Source organism: Vidua macroura, chromosome 25 (assembly GCF_024509145.1).
Source record: "Vidua macroura isolate BioBank_ID:100142 chromosome 25, ASM2450914v1, whole genome shotgun sequence".
NCBI classification, from domain to species: Eukaryota; Metazoa; Chordata; class Aves; order Passeriformes; family Viduidae; genus Vidua; species Vidua macroura.
The window spans coordinates 602,708-621,030 of NC_071595.1; the positions used below are offsets into that span (position 1 = coordinate 602,708).

The following is an 18,323-nucleotide window of genomic DNA, read 5'->3' on the forward strand; positions in this document are numbered from 1 at the left end:
CCCTGCCCTGCCCTACGGGGCACCGAGGCACCGGCACGGACCCACCCAGTCCCCTCCCCGGACACAAGAGAGGCACGCCGAGGGCATTGTCCACTTTTAATTGTTGTCAGAGGTTGTCTGGATGCATAACACTGTCACAAGGGCACAGAGCAGCGTGGTGCCGGCCGGGCCCGGGGACACACGGGCATGCGGGGGACCGGGAGCTGTGACACGGCCCCGCAGGGCATCCCCACGCCCGGCCGGCTCTATTTACAGTATTCACAGACGTTGTACCCAGCGAGTTAAATAACTACATCATTAACACCACACGTCTGAGGCGGCTCCGGCGGGCTGCGAGGGTGGGCTGTCAGTCTGATAAGGTGCATATTTAAAATTTAAAAAAAAAAAAAAAAAAAAAACCCAACAAAACGAAATAAAAACGAGGACAAAGAGAGGAGCCGGGCGTCCTCGCCGGGGCCCCGCAGCCCCCGGGCGCCCGGGAGGAGCAGCGAGGGTCGCGTTGTGACGACAGCTACGGGTCTGCGTGGGCCGCCGGGGCCGGGGCGTGGGCAGCGGCCCCCGGGAACATCGGCCAGGCCCTCAGAGCACCTCTGCGGGCGGGGAGAGCGGCGTGAGCCTGGGCTGCCCGCAGCGCCGTCCCCCCGCAGCCCTCCCGCCGCTCACCTGTCACCTGCGGGGGTTTCACCACCGCCTGCTTGAGGAAGGGCTCCTTGTCGCCGAAGGGGATGATGCTGCCGGGGCTGCCGCCGTGGTGCGAGAGATCCCGCAGCTCCTTGGAGCCCTCGGTGCCCGAGAAGCCGTTCTCGTGCTTGCCGGGCTGCACGCCGTTCACCAGGGCTGCCGCCTCCTTGGAGCTGCGGGACGGCAGGGCCGGGCTCAGCCGCGGCCGCGCCGCCCCCCGGCTCCCCCCCGGCGTCCCCACGCTCACCTCGGCTGCAGCCCCTCGCCCACCAAGGCCTTTGTTCCCCCCGGTGTCCCTGCGCTTGGGGTCTCCGTCTCCGGGAGCTCCTGTGCCTTCGGGATTGGCCCCGGGTGCTTCTCGCGGCCTGGGGACGTGGCAGAACCCGGCTCAGCCACGGCCGGGGCCAGACCCTGGCCGGGGGAAGCCGGCCCGGGGTGCCCACACACCTGGGACGTCTTCCTGCTCGGCTGCTTTCCCGTTCACCACCTTCCTGTCGTCCTTCTTCTGCAAGGACAGGGGAGCTGTGAGGGTCTGCAGGCAGGGCCAGGAGGGCTCTGCCGAGTGCCCGAGTCCCCAGAGCCCCAGGACAGAGGACAGGCTCCCACCTTGGCGTCGGCTGCGTCCGACTTGCGCGTCCTCTTCATGATTTCCTCCAGGCGCTGCAGTCACACGGGGACTCACACACGGCCCCAGCCACCCGGGCCTGCCCTGGTGCCAGGCAGGATCCCTTCCAGGGAAAAACCTGCCGGGCCCCATGCCTGGAGATGCCCCCCACCCTCACCTTCTTCCTCTCCAGCCGCTCCTGCTCCTCACGCTGGAAGTGCTTCTCCCGCTCCAGGCGCTGCCGCTCAGCCTCTTCGCGCGCCCTCGCCTCGGCCTCTTCCTTCTGTGCCGCAGCAGGGCAGGAGGGGACGAGATGTGACGGGGAGGAGAGGGACGGGGCAGGGACCAGGGCAGGGGCTGTGGGGATGCGCTGCCTGGACAGCTCAGCACAGCCCTGCCACCCTGCTCCTGGAGGGGCTGGGCTGGTTCTCACCCCTTCCCCCCCATGGAGAGTGAATCACGGAGGAACATCCTCCCGCCTTCCTCCTCCATCCCTCTGCCTTCGTCCCCCAGCTCCTGCAGCCCCTTTCCCCCACGCTCTGTCACCCCAACCTGTCTCTGCAGCCGCTCCACCTCCTCTCGCTCAGCCCGGGCTCTCTCCTGGGCCTCTCGTTCCTCCTGCAGCCGCCGCTCCTCCTCCCGCTGCCGTGCCAGGGCCTCCCGCCGGCTCTGCTCCTCGGCCGCCCGCTGCGCCCGCTCCTCCTGCAGCCGCCTGCGGGGAGGGGGCCCTTAGCACGGCAGGAGGCCGGGGCTGGGGGCCAAGGGCACAGCACCCACCTCTCCTGCTCCTCCTGCTCCCGGCGCTCCCGCTCCTCCCGCTCCCGCTGCTCCCGGGCCTGGCGTCGCTTCTCGGCCAGCAGCCGGGCAGCCTCCTCCCGGTCCGTGGTGCCGGCGGGGGGCCTGGCCGGGGGACTGGCCGGCACGGGGCCGGGGGCCGCCGGGACTGCGGGGCCTGGGGGAGGCAGGCAGCGTCAGGGCTGCTCTGGCTTCTCCCAGCCCCGCAGCTTCCCCGGCGACACTGTACCCACCTGCTGTCGGCTCTGCGGGCACCTTGGGGGGCTCGGGAAGGGCTGGGGGTGCCGGACCCCGCTCCTCCTCCTTCCTCTCCCGTGCCTTCGCCTGGCCCTCCTGCTCCCCCCGCTCCTCCCGAGCCCTGGCCCGCACCTTGGGGGAGGAATGGGCGCTTCGAGGCAGGGGCGGCTTGTGGGGAGAGCTGAGGGCCGGGCTGGGGGACGCCGGGCGGGCCTTGGGGGTGGCAGGGGACGAGGGACGGTTCTTGGGGGTGGCAGGGGACGAGGGACGGTTCTTGGGGGTGGCAGGGGATGAAGGACGGTTCTTGGGGGCGGCAGGGGATGAGGGACGGTTCTTGGGGGCGGGACTGCAAACAAAGCAAGAGACCACGTTAGTGGGGCTGGGGCAGCCCGCGGGTGGGGTCAGGGGCTGGGAAGCCTCAGGGTGGGGGTCCCGACCTGCTGTCAGCCGCAGGCAGGAGCCGGGGCTGTGCCGCCGGCAGCGACTGCCGCTTCCTGAGGCTGCGCTCACGGGACAGGGCGCTGCGCTCCTTGGCATTCTCCCGATCCTTCTCCTTCTTCTCCTTCTTCTTCTGCTCCGGCCAAGGACAGACAGGGATGGCGTCAGCGCTGGGTGCTGGGCACGGCCGGCAGCCACGCCGTGCCCCACGGCTGCCCTGGCACGCGGGGTCCCTGTGGGAGGTGGCACTCACGGGCGAGGGCTCGGTCCTGCGGCGCGGCGTCACGTCAGGGCTGGCGGCGGCCGCCTTGCGGCGCTCCCAGCAGCGGTGCGGCAGGCGGTGGTTGTGGCAGGGGCTGAGGGGGCTGGCAGAGGCTGAGCGGGGGCACACGGGCACTGGGGGAGCAGTGACCAGGGTCAGGATGGAGCTGATGGCTGCCCGCTGACTCCAGGCTGCCTTATCCTGGTTCCCTGCCTGTGCCAGGGCCCGCGTGTCCCTGACGCCCTGGGGGCTCACCCTGCTCCTTGCCATTCCCAGCCAGGGTCACGGCGCTCCGGCTGCGTGCGAGGAAGGACAGGGTGGGCGTCATCAGCCGGTCCACGATGCTGCTCTCCCACGGGCTCAGCTGCAAGCTCCGGTCTGGGGACGGAGAGGGGCCATTAGTGCACCCCAAACCTCCAGGCTCCAGTCCTGCCCTCACAGCCGCCGCTGCGAGGGAGCAGCCGTGTGTCTGCGGCAACACCACGGCGCGTGCACAGTTCCAGGAGGGCCCAGAGCTCGGCCGTGCTGGGGAGGGGTCCCCACGGCCCCACACGGCTGAGCAGGATGAAGGGCCATGCCCACGGGTGGGCGGCCGGGTGCCTGTGGACGGTGCTGTGGCGTGACGGCAGCGGTGCCCTTGTGTCCTGTGGGCACTGCAGTCACCGTGTACCACTGGTGCCGGGTGCCATCCTGGTGACAGCAGCCCCCCCGCTCTGCCCTCTCCTTGTGCCCAGCAATGGCACCCTTCTGTGCCCCTGCCCTGTCTGACCAAGGCCCTGGCACGTGCCAACTGCCTGGGGGACACCAGTGTGCCCTCATCCCGCGTGCTAAATCGCCAAGCGTGCCCCGGGAGCCAGGCCAGGATTACAGCACCCACGGAACGGCGATGCCTGGCCGCACAGCCGGCTCAGCTGGGCACCAAGCTGCCACTGGCTGCCCTGCAGCACACGTCACCAAACACCCCACGGCGCACGGGAACCACCCATGGAGACAGGGCCCCTCTGCCCCTCTCCACCGGGCGTCAGGCCCGAGGCAGCAGCAGCTGCCGGGAGGGGAGAGCACAGAGCCATGGGTGCTGCAGGGGGACAGGGTGGCAGGAATGGCACGGGCCCAGGGAGATGCTGCTCCCACCCGAGCAGTGCTGACAGCCCCCAGGTGCCTGTCCCTGGGCTGAGCCCCAGCACAGGGCGCTGGGAGCTGCCTGCGTCACCACAGCCACCAGCGTCAGCTGCTCTGGCTATTTATACCCGACCGGGAAGGCGCCCATCGCCAGGCAACCCCGAAACACAACAGCAGCCCCGGCACTGGACACATCCCTCTGTTGGACACATCCCTCTGGCATGGCTGCAGCCCTGGGCAGCGCTCCCAGGGCCAGCATGACCTTGCAGCACCACGGCCGCAGAGCTCTGTGGCACCCAGCCCCAGGAGCCTGTGGGGGCACTGGCACCATGCCCAGCCCCAGGAGGGCCGGCGACGGGCAGCCCCTCCGTGGCTGCACCAGCACCCACCGGAGCTGCCCTGGGGCAGGGAGCCAAGCTCCCATCCCTGTCCTGGCGCCCCATGGGGCTGCCACCACACAGCCATTCCTCCTCCTCCTCTTCCTTCTCCTCCCAGCCCGCACAGCCTCAAGGAGCCACCGGCCAGTTCCAGCCTCCTCCCCCAAACAGCAAACGGCTTCTCCTCTCTCCGCGGGCACCTGGGGATGGGGGACCCTGGCATCGGGGGTCCCCAGCACTGGGCGGGGGCCTGGCTGTGCCCCCTGCGCTGGGGCAAACGCAAAGGGCTCTTACTTCTACTGGGAGAGTTCCAGAGGGTGGCGGAGGATTTGGAGAGCCGCTTGTTGATTATAGAGTCGACGTGTTTGGGGAGGTTTACAGCGGACACCGAGCACCGGCTCGCACCTGGAGGAGGGAAAAGACACAAGGGCATTAAGGTCCCGGGGCCGGGGCCAGGCCCCCCACATGCAGCATGCACGGCCGTGCCAGGGCACTGGGGCAGAAGTGGAACGACCAGGGGAGATGCTGGAGTCCAGGGACACAGCACAGAATGGAGTAGGAGATGCTGGAATCCAGGGACATGGTACAGAGTGGGGCAGGAGATGCTGGAATCCAGGGACACAACACAGAATGCAACAGGAGATGCTGGAGTCTGGGGACACGGCACAGAGTGGGACAGGAGATGCTGGAATCCAGTGACACGGCACAGAGTGGGGCCAGAGGAGATACTGGTGATTGGGGGCACGATACACAGCACTGGCATTCAGTGTGACAGTGTCTGAGCCCTGCAGGGCCATGCTGGGATCATGCAGGGATCTCATCCTCAGAGAGCCAGGGCGGCTCCCAGGCCCCGCTACAACAATTTTCCCAAACACAGTCCTGGGAATCGGGAGCGGGTGGCCGGGGACCTCGGCAGCACCAGGCGAGCATCCACCCTGGGGGAGCACAGTGAGGGCAGCAGGTCCAGACAGACACAAGACAACATCACACCGTTGCTGGGTCACTACAGCACTGCCAGGACAGTGCTGGTGGCTGGCAGCACCTCCACAGGTAGCTGGGATCTCCCCACCCTGCCTGGGCTCCTCCGGACAAAACAGCCAGGGAAGCTCTCTGGAGGCAGGAGATTGGTGAGTGCCAGCAGCTGGCAGCAGCTCCAGCGGCACATCCTGATGGGAAGTGGCAGGGGAAGGTGTCCCCCTGCCAGACCCTGCCAGGTGCTGCACCACAGACACCCCGAGCGTGCCACGAGCCACAGCGGCACACACGGCACCGAGACAGGCGTAGCCAGAACGTGGAGCCTGTACACACAGCCCGGCCAGGTACAGCCGGGCACGCAACACCCGAGCACACACGGTGCCAGCACGCACAACCTGGCACACAGCACCTGTACACAGCCTGGCCAGGTACAGCCAGGAACACAGCACCTGTACACAGCCTGGCCAGGTACAGCCAGGAACACAGCACCTGTACACAGCCTGGCAGGTACAGCGGGGCCACCACAGCTGCCCCGTGGCACGTGAAGGCCAGAGAGTTCCTAGGGACACAGCACTCTCCTCTATGTCGCCATCCATGCCAGACAGTGCTGGCACCTGCCAGCACAGCACAGCAGTCAGGGGACAGTGGAGACCTCCACATGTCCAAGTGCTGAATCGTGCAGGGTGTCCCCAAGAAGCCCCCGTGGAGCAGGACCCGTTTCTGCAGCCACACATACAGCCACGGTCACCTCCATACTGGACCTGGAGGGGCCAAGCACTGCCCCCACCCAGCTGGGGGACAAGGGGACACGCCGCAGCACTGACCCCACTGATGCAGCACTGACCCCAGCCAGAGCTCACAGAGGCCTCGCGCAGCCCCACAGCCCCTGGGCTCCTCACGGTTGCTGGAGACCTGGCAGTGTGGCCATGGCATGCTGAGGCAGCCAGGGCTGCCCCCAGGCAGGTCTCTGAGTGGAACAGGGACTGTGACACACAGCCTCCAGCTTACAGCCAGCCCCACAGGAGCAGAGAACAGCCACGGGACCCCATCAGTCCCCAGCACAGCCCAGAGTGATGGCAGCATGACCCACCAAGTGGGGCTGAGCTGGATTTGAGGGCTGGCAGAGAGATGCCCAGCTGCCCGCACCGCTGTCAGAGCCACAGGGTCCCAAGGCTCCTGTGCCCAGCCCGGCACTCACCGTCCTTGTGTGCGGGGGAGCCGTGGTGCAGGGCCCCAGCCCAGGACCACCGCTGCTGCCGGATCTCTGCCCACGTCTTCTTGACCGACCGCTGGATTGCTGCCTCATAGCGCTCCTGCCCGAGGGAGAGGGACAGGCTGAGCCCAGCGGCTGAGGGAGTGGGGCTGGGGCCAGCCAGAGCCTCCCAGCGGTGGAGGTGCTTGGAGGGAGACAGGACAGTGATGCCTGCCCTGGCCAGGACACACGTGCCACGAAGCTGGGCACAGCGCGGGCTCTGCACCAGGAAGGAGGGGCAGCAGAGGATGGGTACAGTGGGCAGCTCCCAAAAGGCTCATGAAACATCTCCTGAAGGGCTGCTGGAGCCATGAGAACTCCTCAGGGATTGCATCCCACGTGCCACCCCAGCCGCCCCCTCCACCGCACCCATGACACCCATCCCCATCCCCACCTTATTCTTCTCCAGCTTCTGCCTCTGCCGCTCCTCCAGGACCGCCCGGCGCTTCTCCGCCCGCAGCCGCTGCTCCTCCAGCCGCTTGCGCCGCTCCTCCAGCTGCTTCTCGCGCAGCAGCCGGGCCTTCTCCTCCTTCTCCAGCCACAGCACCCGCTTGGCAGCTGTGGGGGGCAGCGGGGTCGCAGCGGAGGCGCAGCCGCGGGCGGCCCCGCGGTGGGACCGCGCGCCCATGCCGGTGGCGGGGGGCCACGGGCGGGCTGCGGCCGGGGCACGCGGCCGGGCTTGCGGGGCACGCAGCATCGCGGCCGGCCGGCGAGGGAGGGGTTTGGGCCAGGACAAAGGGAAGGCCGGCAGCCCGCCGGGAGCCCGCCGAGCCGCGCGGTGAACAATGGGGGAATGAGGGTGGAAAGAGCGCGGGGACAAGGAGGCCCCAGGCTCAGCGCGGGGGCCCTGCTCGCCCGCTGCCCCGAGCCACTGTGGGGCTGCCTGGGGCTGCCTGCACACGGCAGAGCCGGGTACCAGCGCTGGCGGCACCTGCACAGACCCGGGGAGTATCCAAAGCAGGGAGCAACAGTGTGTGCTGGGGGGTCAGCGGTGTGCCTGGGGGTCAGCAGTGTGCCTGGGGGGTCAGCAGTGTGCCCAGGGGTCAGCAGTGTGCCCAGGGGTCAGCAGTGTGCCTGGGGGTCAGCGGTGTGCCTGGGGGGTCAGCAGTGTGCCCAGGGGGTCAGCAGTGTGCCTGGGGGTCAGTGGTGTGCCCAGGGGTCAGCAGTGTGCCTGGGGGGTCAGCAGTGTGCTGGGGGGTCAGCGGTGTGCCCAGGGGTCAGCAGTGTGCTGGGGGTCAGCAGTGTGCTGGGGGGTCAGCGGTGTGCCCAGGGGTCAGCAGTGTGCCTGGGGGGTCAGCAGTGTGCCCAGGGGTCAGCAGTGTGCTGGGGGTCAGCAGTGTGCTGGGGGGTCAGCGGTGTGCCCAGGGGTCAGCAGTGTGCTGGGGGGTCAGTGGTGTGCCCAGGGGTCAGCAGTGTGCCCAGGGGTCAGCAGTGTGCCAGGGAATCAGTGGTGTGCCTGGTGGGCAGAGCTGCCAGCACTGCAGTTCCCACCCAAGCTCAGCTCACCACAGCTAATGGGATTGCCCATGACCCAGCAAAGCTCCTTAGCCCCTGCCTCCCCCCCATCCACTTTCCCTCCCAGCCCCGTACCCAGGTACTTGGCCCGTTCCTCGCGCCGCTCCTTCGCCTGCTTGTGCCTTGCCTGGGCCTTCTGGGCATCTGCAGAGGGGAAGCACCGTCAGGGTGGTGCCCAGCCCCACCAGGCATCCCTTGGTGCCCGCAGGCTGCAGCACCACTGGAGCACCGCGACCTCCTGGCACCCACCTTGCTTGGGCCGGGGGCTGGCAGCAGGAGAAGGCGACGGGCGGCTGCTCCGGGGGCTCACGTCCTTTGAGGGCCCGGCTGTGGCACCCGGGGAGCTCTTGGCATCAGGAGGGGCCCCTTCGGCGGCAGCTGGGGCTGGGGGCTGGCCCCCGTGGGGCAGCGTCTCCGCGGAGCGAGGGGCGGCAGCGGGGACGGGGCCAGCGCTGTGGGGCAATGCCTCTTCTTTGGGGTGCTCCGTGCCGGGCGGCTCGGGGGCGCCGGGCGGGGACTGGTCGCCCCCGGGGGGAACGCTCTGTGCTGAGGGGGCCACGGTCGCAGGGCTGGGGGACACGGGCTGTCCTGGCAGCGCCACGGCCGGAGGGCCGGGCCGCTCACGCTGCAGGGGGCTGCTCTCCGAGGGGGGCATCAGGGCCGGGGGGCACACGGGCTGCTGGGAGGGGGGCACGGCTGCAGGGACGGGCGGGACGATCTTCTCCGAGGGGCTGATGGCTGCAGGGACGGGCGGGACAGTCTTTTCCGAGGGGATGACATCCGGAGGGCCGGCTCGGTCGTGCTGGGGGAAGCTGCGCTCTCCCTGCAGGGCACCCCCAGGCCCAGGGGGTGGCACGGAGGGCGGGGGGATGCTGTCTCCCATCGGGGATGGTGGCTTCCCTGCAAGAGGGGCAGAGCAGAACACAGCATCACTCAGCTGGGGAAGCCTGCAGAAGACCCTTTCCCCCCAAATACAGCTCTCAGGGGACACAGCCCTGTCCCCACAAACACAGCCCTCAGGAGCAAGGCCAGGGAGGGCAGAGGGACCCCACCTCAGCCCTGCTGCTGCTGCCCCAATCCTGGGGGACACCCGCAGCGGGTGCCAGGCACTGGGCACAATGCACAGAGGGACAGCCGGGCTCCACCAGGCACTGCCACCACAAAGCTGCCCTTCATCCCCTGGCAGCTGCCACCTGGCCCTGCCGTGGGGGACACGGGGCCAGAGACCCCCCACGGGCACAGGGACCCACACGCTCCCCGAGGGGACGAGGACGTCGAGCGCTTCCGCGGCGCAGCCGGAGGCAGGATGGGCGCGGGCCGTGGCCTGACGTCACCACGACAGCCCGTGGCCCCCATCGCGCCACGGACCCGCAGCCATGAACTCATGGCCCAGGAATGCACACCAGGCCGCCAGGCAGAGCCCCCTCCCCGCGTGGGGCCGGCCGTGGGGCAGCCCGGGGGATCTCCCCCGTTCCGGATGGCCGCTGAGCGCGGCCCGACACGGTGCCAGCGCCTGGCAGCGCCACGGCACGTGCCCTCTGCAGAAGCGATGTCGGAAGTGTCCACGGGGACAACAGTGGCGGTGACTCCCCCGGCCCCCATTATCAGCCCTCTGCAAACAAACCCTTCGGCACTTGCCAGGATCCCAGCTCCAACCCCCGCGCAGCGGCAGCACTGTCACCCCTGGCCGGAATGACGCCAGACCCACCGCAGGACACACAGCTCCAGCCCCACGGACACCAGTGCAGAGCGAGCCCCTGGCTCCAGGGGGGACGGCAGAACCCCAGCCACCAGCACTCAGCACCAGCTGATGTCACACGCCGGCTCAGCCGTGTTTGCAGAGCTCTCCACAACCCTCAGCGAGGGGCAAAGTGTGGGCTCTGCAAACACAGCCGGCGCCACTCCTCACGCACCCCACGGCTCCTCATCCACCCCACGGCTCCTCATCCACCCCACGGCTCCTCCTCACAGCTCCTCACGCACCCCACGGTTCCTCACGCACCCCACGGCTCCTCCTCACGGCTCCTCACCCACCCCACGGCTCCTCATCCACCCCACGGCTCCTCACCCACCCCACAGCTCCTCACCTGCCCCACAGCTCCTCACCCACCCCATGCTGGAGTGCCCCAAGCCAGGTCAGCCCAGGCTACCCAAAGAGGCATTGCCAGCCCCCTGCACTGACAGCACGGGCACACCCCAGGTCCCCTGGTCCCTGGAGAGGGGCCAGGGGTGCTGCTGCAGCCCCCCAGGCCAGGACTGCGCCAGCAGGGTTCCCCCACCCTGGACTCCGTGGGGACGCAGGCAGCCCCGGCCCCCCCGCAGACTTTCCGGGTATTTTGTGCTGCAGGAAGCCGGCCCATCCCCTGGCCCCGATCCTGCACATCCCATGTCCCCAGCGCTGCGCCCTGCGAGGCAGCCATCGGTCTGATGAGGGGCTGCGACGGGCGGGTCCCCTGCTCTGTCCCCCAGGGCTGCCTCAGATGGGCAACCACAGGCAGCAGGGCTCGGCCGCCCGCAGGTGCCAGAGCCCGGGATGGCACCTGCAGTGTCACTAAGTGGGTACCAGCTGGGAGGGGTGACCCTGGCACCACTGTGGCGGCACAGCCAAGTGCTGCACACAGGGCCCAGTGAAAGCATCAAGGCCAGGCTGATCCCCCGAGCAGATGGAAATGCCTCAGAGAGCCCTGGATGTGTGGGGACCACTGGCAGGGGACAGTGGGTGCCTCCTGCCACCCCACACAGCCAGGCACAGAGCCCTGGGCAGGATCTGCCGTGCCACACTGGCCAGAGAGACAACAGCACCTGCGGCCAGGGCAGGGCTGTGGGCACGGCCAAGACCCCCAAGGTGGGGCAGGGCCAGCCCTGCCACCATCTGTCCCTGTCGCTGCTCCAGCACGGCAGCTGCCCTGAAACCCAACGCTGCCTGCGCCCAGGCGGCGCGGGCGTCCCCTCTCCCCGGGCCAGGGCATTCCACAGGGATTAGCTCCCGTCCCCCCAGACACGCAGGCACGGCCGCCCTGCAGCGCCCAGCCCGGGCGAGCCCGCACGGCACCGGCCCCGCTGCTGCCACCGGGACGGCGCCGTGCCCAGCACAGCGCGAGGTGCTGCCCTCCCATCGCCCAGCCCGTCCTGCTCCTCGCATGGGTGCCTTTGGCTCCGGTGCCAGCGCCACCGAGCACCAGCGGCACCTCCAGCCCGGCAGTGGCCGGTGCAGCGCGGTTCCTTGGCCGGCACATGGACGGGATGCTCAGCCAGGCGCAGGCAGATCCCCGGTGCCGTGAAGCGAGAGCACATCGAGCCCCGCGGGCGCTGCTCGGACCAGCGGCCCTCGTTAACTGTCCCTGCAGGGCACTGCCCAAAAGAACGGGGGGGGGCACCCACCCGATGTCACCTCGGCTCCCCTCAGCTCCGTATCCTTGTGCTCCCGCTCCGCAGCGCCCAGCGGGGCAGGGGGCATCAGCGGAGAGCAGGGCTGATGGCGCAGTGGAGGTCATGGGTGAGCGGTGGAAAGGCACCCAAAGGTGCCGGTGTCACAGTGCCCAGCCACCCCGGCCACTGCAGCAGTCCCTGCTGTGCCAAGGACAAGACCCTGAGGCCAGCCCGAAGAGCCACTGCTGGCCCTGCGGGGCTGCTCCCCACAGCCCGTGGGGACATTCATGTGTGCAGCACACCCTCCTGGGTGCAGCTGCTCCCAGCTGCCTCGCCTGCCCTGATAGCAGCTCCATGGGGATGGGTCTCTGGGTCTCTCTCCCTGCCAGCAGGTCCTGGTGCAGAGCTGGAAGGCAGCGTGGCCACAGAGCAGGGATGGCTCTGTGGGTGCTGGTGTCCACTCTGCCTGAGGCCACCGGAGCACTGTGGGATGCTCCAAGCCCTGTGGGGGCTCCAAGCCCCAGTGCTGCCCCTGATCCCACCCCTGCCTCAACACTCAGATGTGCCTTGGGGCTGAGCCCTGCCCTGTCCCACCCAGCTCCTGGGATTCCCCTGCGCTGCAGCAACCCTCACACCTGGATGACAGGGACAGTGAGCAAGTGCTCCTGACACATCCCTGGAAGGTCCACAGCACATTCCCAACACGTCCCCACCACGTCCTGCCTGCAGGCACAGCACTGACACACACCCTCAGTGCTGGCTCACATGCTTGGGCAGGGAGATACGGGCAATGCCAGCAGCCCCCGCCTTAGGAGTGGCCAGTGCCACCCTGGCAGCCACCATCAGCAATGACACCCTGTCCTCAACGGGGACAGCCACCTGCAGCCTGTCCCCAGGCACACGGGCATGTCACCCATGGCTGGCTCCTCTCCCCGCCACCTTGGAGCCAGTGAAACACAGCTGGCAGCTGGCTGGGCCTCAGCCACAGTGCCCCAGCACTGCCCACAGCCCCGCTGCGGGGGACAGGCCTCGGGGACAGGCCAGGCTGGAGCAGGGCAGGAGGGGACGGGCAGCAGGGCCCCTGCGAGGGCACAGCCAGGTGCCAGGCATAGCCAGCCTCCTTTCCCAGGGCTCGTGTCCTGCCAAGGCTCCGGGATAGGGGTGTGGGGGGCAGCCATGGGGGAACTGCACCAGCCCCTGGGCCAGAGCAGAGGTCACTGAGCTCCCATGGCGCTGTCGTGCCGAGCTGGAGAGCAACAAGGGGAACTTGGGATCTTGTGGTGAGAGCAAGGCCAGAGCCAGGGGGTTTCCAGGGTTTAAAACACACATGAAGGAAAGAGCTGGAGCTGCTGCTGGCCCCAGCACCCCCACAGCAAACTGTGGCTGTGGTCACAGTGCAACCCCAAACAGCCCGAGGGCAGGGGCAGGAACACCTGCCCACCATCCATCTGGCACGCTGGCAGTGGCGACAGGAGGTGCCCTCGTCCTTGGGGCGACCCGTGTGGCGCCACCAGTGCCCAGGGCTGCCAGCCCAGGCGTGCTCCCGAAAACCTGTCTGCTAGCATCATGCTGGGAAACAGAAACCTGGCTGGAAGGCAGGGCATGGGGCTCTGCGCCTGCCAGCATCCAGCCCCTTGGGGAGCAGGTCAGTACCCCCAGAAAAACAGGTCCTGTGCCTCACAACGCGGATGCGGCACCTACCAGGGCTGGGGCCGTGCAGGATCCAGCTCCGTTCCCAGCAGGCTGCCTGTGGGGCTGCCCGACCCTGCTCAGGGCCCTCCAAGGAGCGAGAGCCGTGCTAACTATTTTGGACATGGCACCACGGGACTGTCACATCACCACTCTGCACGTCGCATCACGTTGCTCTGACGGTTTCGCAGCAGCGGCTCCCGCGCTGGGAGAACTCCCGAGCTGCTGCTCCCAAACACAGGCACTGGCGGGCAACCAGCTCGCCCTCCCTCTCTGCTGTGCCAAGGGAGAAGGGCTGGAGAAGCTGGGGGGAACCCGGATAAGGACAAACCTCTGCCTGCTCCCTGCCTTGGTCCTCGTCCCTCTGTACACTGCATCCCTCTGCCCACCTGGGCAGCTCTGCAGGTCACACCCTGCCCTGGCTGCCCTTCACGAGTTTCTGGCCTCCAGTGCCACTGACTGCCCCACACGTGGTGGGTCCCGGCCCCTTGAGTGAAACCTCTTCCCTGACGGTGGCTCCGACCCGCTCTAGGCAGCAAGACAAGAAGCTGCCCGGGCTGCCCAGTCACGCAGGTCACCCACACCGGACAGGTCAGGCACGGTCCCTGAAGGAGGACAGGGTGCAAAACCGCCCGTGCTCCTTCTGTGGAGCACGGGAGAGCAGCCAATGACCCACAGGGTGTGCGGGGAGCCCAGGGCGGCCGGGAGCGGCCAGCCCTGGTCCCCGGGCCGCGACAGCATCGAGCGGACAGGCTACGGCGGGCAGGAGGGCGGCGGAGGCAGAGAGCGGGGCTCAGACAACATGTCTGGCGCAGGACGCGTCGTTCGGGCAGCGGTGCCAGGACCCGCGGCCGGTTGGTGCAGGAGCCGCCGGTTTTCAGCATCGCCGGGAGCCGCAGCCATCCCTCCCCGTCCGCGGGCCCGGGCGATGGAGCACTGGGGCCGAGGGGGAGGGGAGCCGCCTCTCCTCTTCCTCCCGCGGTGGGAAGCGGCTCGGCGGAGCTCTGCTTAGTCACAGCGAGCGCTGCGCTGGAGCCCCGAGAGGCAGCGCCAGCCCCGGCCGCGGCCCCGAGCGCGGCCCCGCCGCCGCCCTCCCCGGTTCATCCCGGGGCAGCGGGACCGGCCCTGCCGGGACGAGCCGCGAGTCCACGCGGCGGGGAGGGGGCGGCCCCGGCCGGGTGGGGGCAGCGGGTGCCTCCCACGGGGGGCATCGCCCACCGGCCGGCGGGGACGAGCCGGGGCGGCGCCGGCGCCGCCAAACCCGGGGCTTCCCAAGGGCAGCCCCCCTGCGCCCCCCGCGGCGGCGGGGCCGGGGCCGCTCCGGCCCTCCCCAAGATGGAAGGGCCGTGCCCGGGCTTTGTCCCTCCCGGGAAGCCGCCCCGGCCCCGGCAGTGCGTTCCCCCCCCCGCGCCCTCGCCTCCCCCGGCTCCTCCACCGCCTCCCCGGGCCGCCGCCCCGCTCCGCTCCCCGCATTCCGCGGACCCGGCCGCCGCATCTCCGCCGGCACGGCGGGCCGCATCCCGCGCCCCCGGCAGACCCCGCACCCCCGCGCCGCATCCCGCAGCCCCCGGGCCGCATCCCGCAGCCCGACTCCCTGCGGCCCCGCGGTGCGGGAGGGGGCCCGGGCGCTCCCCGGGGCCGGTAGCGGCGCCGCTGCCGCCGCGGATCCTTACCGAGGGGCTGGGGCTGGGGCCGGGGCTGCGGCTCCCGCCCGGCGCAGCTCCGCTCCATGGCGCGGCAGGCGCAGGGGCTGGCCCAGCCCCGCTCCCCCCGGCCCGCGGGGGAGGACGCTCAGCGCTCCCCGCCCCGGCCCCGCGGCCCCGGCCGGGGGGAGCGGCCGGGGGATGCTCCGCCTCGCCCGGCTCCAGACGCGGCCCCGCAGCTCCCGCCCGGCGCCGCTCCTCCCGCAGCCGCGGCTGGGACCCCGCGCCCGTCACCCCCGCCTCGGGCCTGTCCCCGCAGTGCTCAGCATCCCCCAGCTTTGCTCGGCCGCTCGCCCGCCTCCAGCCCCCGCCCTCTCAGATTTTGGGGCTCGCACACACATTTTACGGTGCTCCGGTTACTGGCCCCGCAGCAAACACGGCCCGCCCCGAGCAGCACCGCGATGCACAGCCAGCACCACCCGGACCTGCTGCCCCAGCCGCAGGCACCCCAAAAAGACACCGATTGCCCGTTTCCGAGCCCCACCTCAGCTGTTCGAGAGGCCTTGGAGCTGCTGCTCCCCCGCTCCCCGCCACACGTGAGCCTTAGTCACCGCCAGCAGCCGCCTCCGCTCGCGGGGCTCCCCCCGCCCGCATCCCCCCTGCCCCGGTAACCGGCAGACAGCAGAGGCCTCTCCCGCTCCCCGGGCGGGAGCAGCGGCCCCCGCTCAGGGCTGAAACCCCTTTGGGCCCTGCTTGGACGGGAATGTAGCGGCACGGCCAGGGTAGGGGGCGAGTGGGCAGCGCCAGCAGTGGGAGGAACGCGGCTCCAGGCTCTGCAGGGACACCAGGAGGCAGGGACACGTCCTTGTCCACCTCGTGGCCAGCCTGCTCCAGGCATCCCGCAGAGCGCCCGGCTCTGGGCGCGTGGATGAACAAAGTTAGTTTTCTGCGGGCGGCACCCATCCGAGATGCCTGTTTTGGGGATGATGTCACCGCAGGCCAGGAGATCCCCTGCCACTCATTCTCCCTCACCTACCAGGCAAACAGGTTTACCGAAATCCCAGCCCTTTTCCTTGGAAGTACATTCCCCTGAGTCAGGGATGGGGAGCTCCTCAGCAGACGGGGCGGCCCCACTCTGTGATGCTGCAGGGGTAGCCCTACACCCCAAATCACCCTAAAGTCATCACCCTCCTACAGCCTCTAGCCCTGCACCCTCTCACCTGGCTCAGACAGAGCAGAGGCTTCCTGAAACTCCCAGAGCCTGGCCTGCCAGCTGACTTCCCACTAGGGAATGCTGCATGGCCAAGCCTCAGCTCTGGGAGCTGGGGCACCCCAGGAGGATGACAGGGAGAGCAATGTCCCAACGAACTTACAAAGCCTAGATACGCCCTGGGACAGGAGAGGGGAACAGCCCCACTCGCACTGTTGCACGGCTGAGCCTCCAAGGGGCTGCAGCAGCCCCAAAGCTCTGTATTTCCATGGCACACAAGGGATCCGGCAGAGCGGGACTGGAGCCACTCCATGGCATGCTCCAAGGGTGACTATGAGTGGCTTCCAAAGCCTGTGGGTCCCACAGCATCACCAGGAGCAGATGAGCATCTCAGGAATCTGGGACAGCCTGGCACTGGATCCAGCCATGTCCATGATCCTTCTCCCCGCAGTGGGGTCAGTCTGGAGCAGGGGGCACGGTGAGGAAGGGGCAACCATGGATGTACAGGGCCTGTGGACGTGCTCCAACAGTGCAACATGAGAGGGCTTGTGAATGCCACACCAGCCCAAGTCGATTGGCTTATACAAGCAGGGATTGATCAATCACTCTGCTGCAGGCAGAGCCCCGCTGTGTTGGGGTTCCTGGGTCCAGCCCTGCCCATTCCTGTGGTGCTGGGAGCAGCTGCCCTCCCTGAGCTGATGGAAAATCCGATGAGCTCATGATGAACACGGCACCCAGCCCTGAGTGGGCGGCCACCTCCAAAAAATCCGAACAGCGAAGGATGTATCCCAGACCCAACCTGCCCCCACCTCAAACTTGTGCTGCCCTGGCAGTCCCACGCACACCCTGCAAACTGACATCAGGATCCAGGGGTGGTGAGTTTTGTTTCACAGGGAAAAGGGCCCGTGTTTGTGCTCAGGGGCCTGGCTGCTGCATGCCCCAGCACTCCCTGTGCTCCTGAGCCCTGCAGCGTGGGGTGCAACACTACCATGGCTCCATCGGGCCAGTCTGGGCAGGGGCTGCACCCTCAGGCCCAACACCTGGCCCTGACACCAACTGTAGGGACCCAAGGGGATCAGCACCCCAAAGTCAAAGGATAACTGCAGCCACAGCTCAGCCCTGCCAGCGGGAGCTGATGCTGTTCGAGTTTGGGAGCAAACAGGGATAAGGATGGCAAACAAACCCCGCCAGCACCTCTGAGCAAAGTACTGTGTGGGACACCCCATCCCACCCATTTCCACCTGCTCCCTATCCCTCTGCTCCCACCTCTCTCCTCAGCCCCAGGACTTTGCCCTGGCCCCAGGCTGCTCCCACCCTGCTGCTCTGACACGGTGCCCACAAGGGCTGATCTGAATCCCTGTCCCCAAAACACTCCAGATGATTCCCACTAGCTGTGGGGAAAGTGACCCTGGGGACGAGTGTCTGTCCCTGTGTCCTATCCTGGGCTGGATGGATGCAATAGGAACCCATCCCCAGCAGCATGTCAGGGCAACAACCAGACCCCCAGCATGTTGCCATGGGGCTACACCACAGCCCACGGCAAATCCCGGCTGCTGCAGGACAATCCCCTGTGGGTATCAGTGACAAATGGGCCAGCAATGGGCTGAGCCGCAGCGGGCTGCGCCCTGCCCTGCCGCAGCTCGCGCCTGCTCTGTAATTATCCCAAGCCGCATCTGTAATTAGTGTCCTGATGTCATGGGGTCAGGCCTGGGCAGCCCCACGCGCTCCCCGCCACCCCCACCTCGGCCTCCGGCCTTGGGGCTGGAGGAGATCAGAGTCTTCCAACACCACCCGGAGGAGTTCCTGCCCAGCTCCGGCTCCCCGCCAGCACTGCTGCCGGAATCACATCCCAGCGCTGTTCCACAGCCCCCGAGCTGCCGCAGGGTTGGACCCGTCCCTCGGGCCAGCGCAGGGCTTGGTCGCTCCAACCACTGCCCCCTTTCCCTGCAGCATCCTGCCCGCTCCCTGGATCCTGCCTGGGAAGGAGAAGGGCCAGCCCCTGCCCTCCCGAGCCTCCCGGGGCTGCCAGTCACCCGCTCCCTCGGCACAGGGAATGCGCTGGAGCAGCCCGGCGGCTGTAAATAGAGCGGGAGGCGCAGGCACGTGTGGCCGCAGCACACGCGGGACCGGGCTGTGGGGCACGGGCAGGGCGTGGGG

At 68.7% G+C, this 18,323-nt stretch overlaps 1 protein-coding gene across 3 annotated transcripts; it reads right to left on the bottom strand.

The window, feature by feature from the left end:
• Positions 1–82: 82 nt before the first annotated feature.
• MAP7D1 (MAP7 domain containing 1) lies at positions 83–15,449 on the bottom strand. 3 transcript variants are annotated; one of them, XM_053998993.1, is made up of 18 exons: positions 15,356–15,449; positions 8,505–9,155; positions 8,331–8,399; positions 7,135–7,298; positions 6,687–6,801; positions 4,808–4,918; positions 3,273–3,395; positions 3,009–3,151; positions 2,755–2,888; positions 2,314–2,663; positions 2,063–2,237; positions 1,838–1,997; positions 1,464–1,568; positions 1,288–1,341; positions 1,129–1,186; positions 929–1,046; positions 664–854; positions 83–590 (listed from the first exon to the last, which is right to left on the bottom strand). In XM_053998993.1, exons 2-18 carry the CDS (start codon positions 9,136–9,138, stop codon positions 580–582), a joined length of 2,715 nt encoding a protein of 904 aa, XP_053854968.1. In that variant the 5' UTR covers positions 9,139–9,155; positions 15,356–15,449; the 3' UTR covers positions 83–579. The 3 variants fall into 3 exon arrangements, with proteins under 3 accessions (XP_053854968.1, XP_053854967.1, XP_053854969.1); XM_053998992.1 differs by lacking the exon at positions 15,356–15,449 and adding an exon at positions 14,987–15,128; XM_053998994.1 differs by lacking the exons at positions 4,808–4,918; positions 15,356–15,449 and adding an exon at positions 14,987–15,128.
• Between the last annotated feature and the right edge of the window lie 2,874 nt (positions 15,450–18,323).

Bases quoted from the DNA above. Each gene is read 5' to 3' on its own strand.
- MAP7D1 (XM_053998992.1), bottom strand. From the start codon at position 15,044: ATGGAGCGGAGCTGCGCCGGGCGGGAGCCGCAGCCCCGGCCCCAGCCC. The intron at 3,396-4,807 runs GTAAGAGCCCTT...CTCCGTCCCCAG, and splicing joins CTGGAACTCTCCCAGTAGAA to ACCGGAGCTTGCAGCTGAGC. The intron at 3,152-3,272 runs GTGAGCCCCCAG...CTGCTCCCCCAG, and splicing joins TGGGAATGGCAAGGAGCAGG to TGCCCGTGTGCCCCCGCTCA.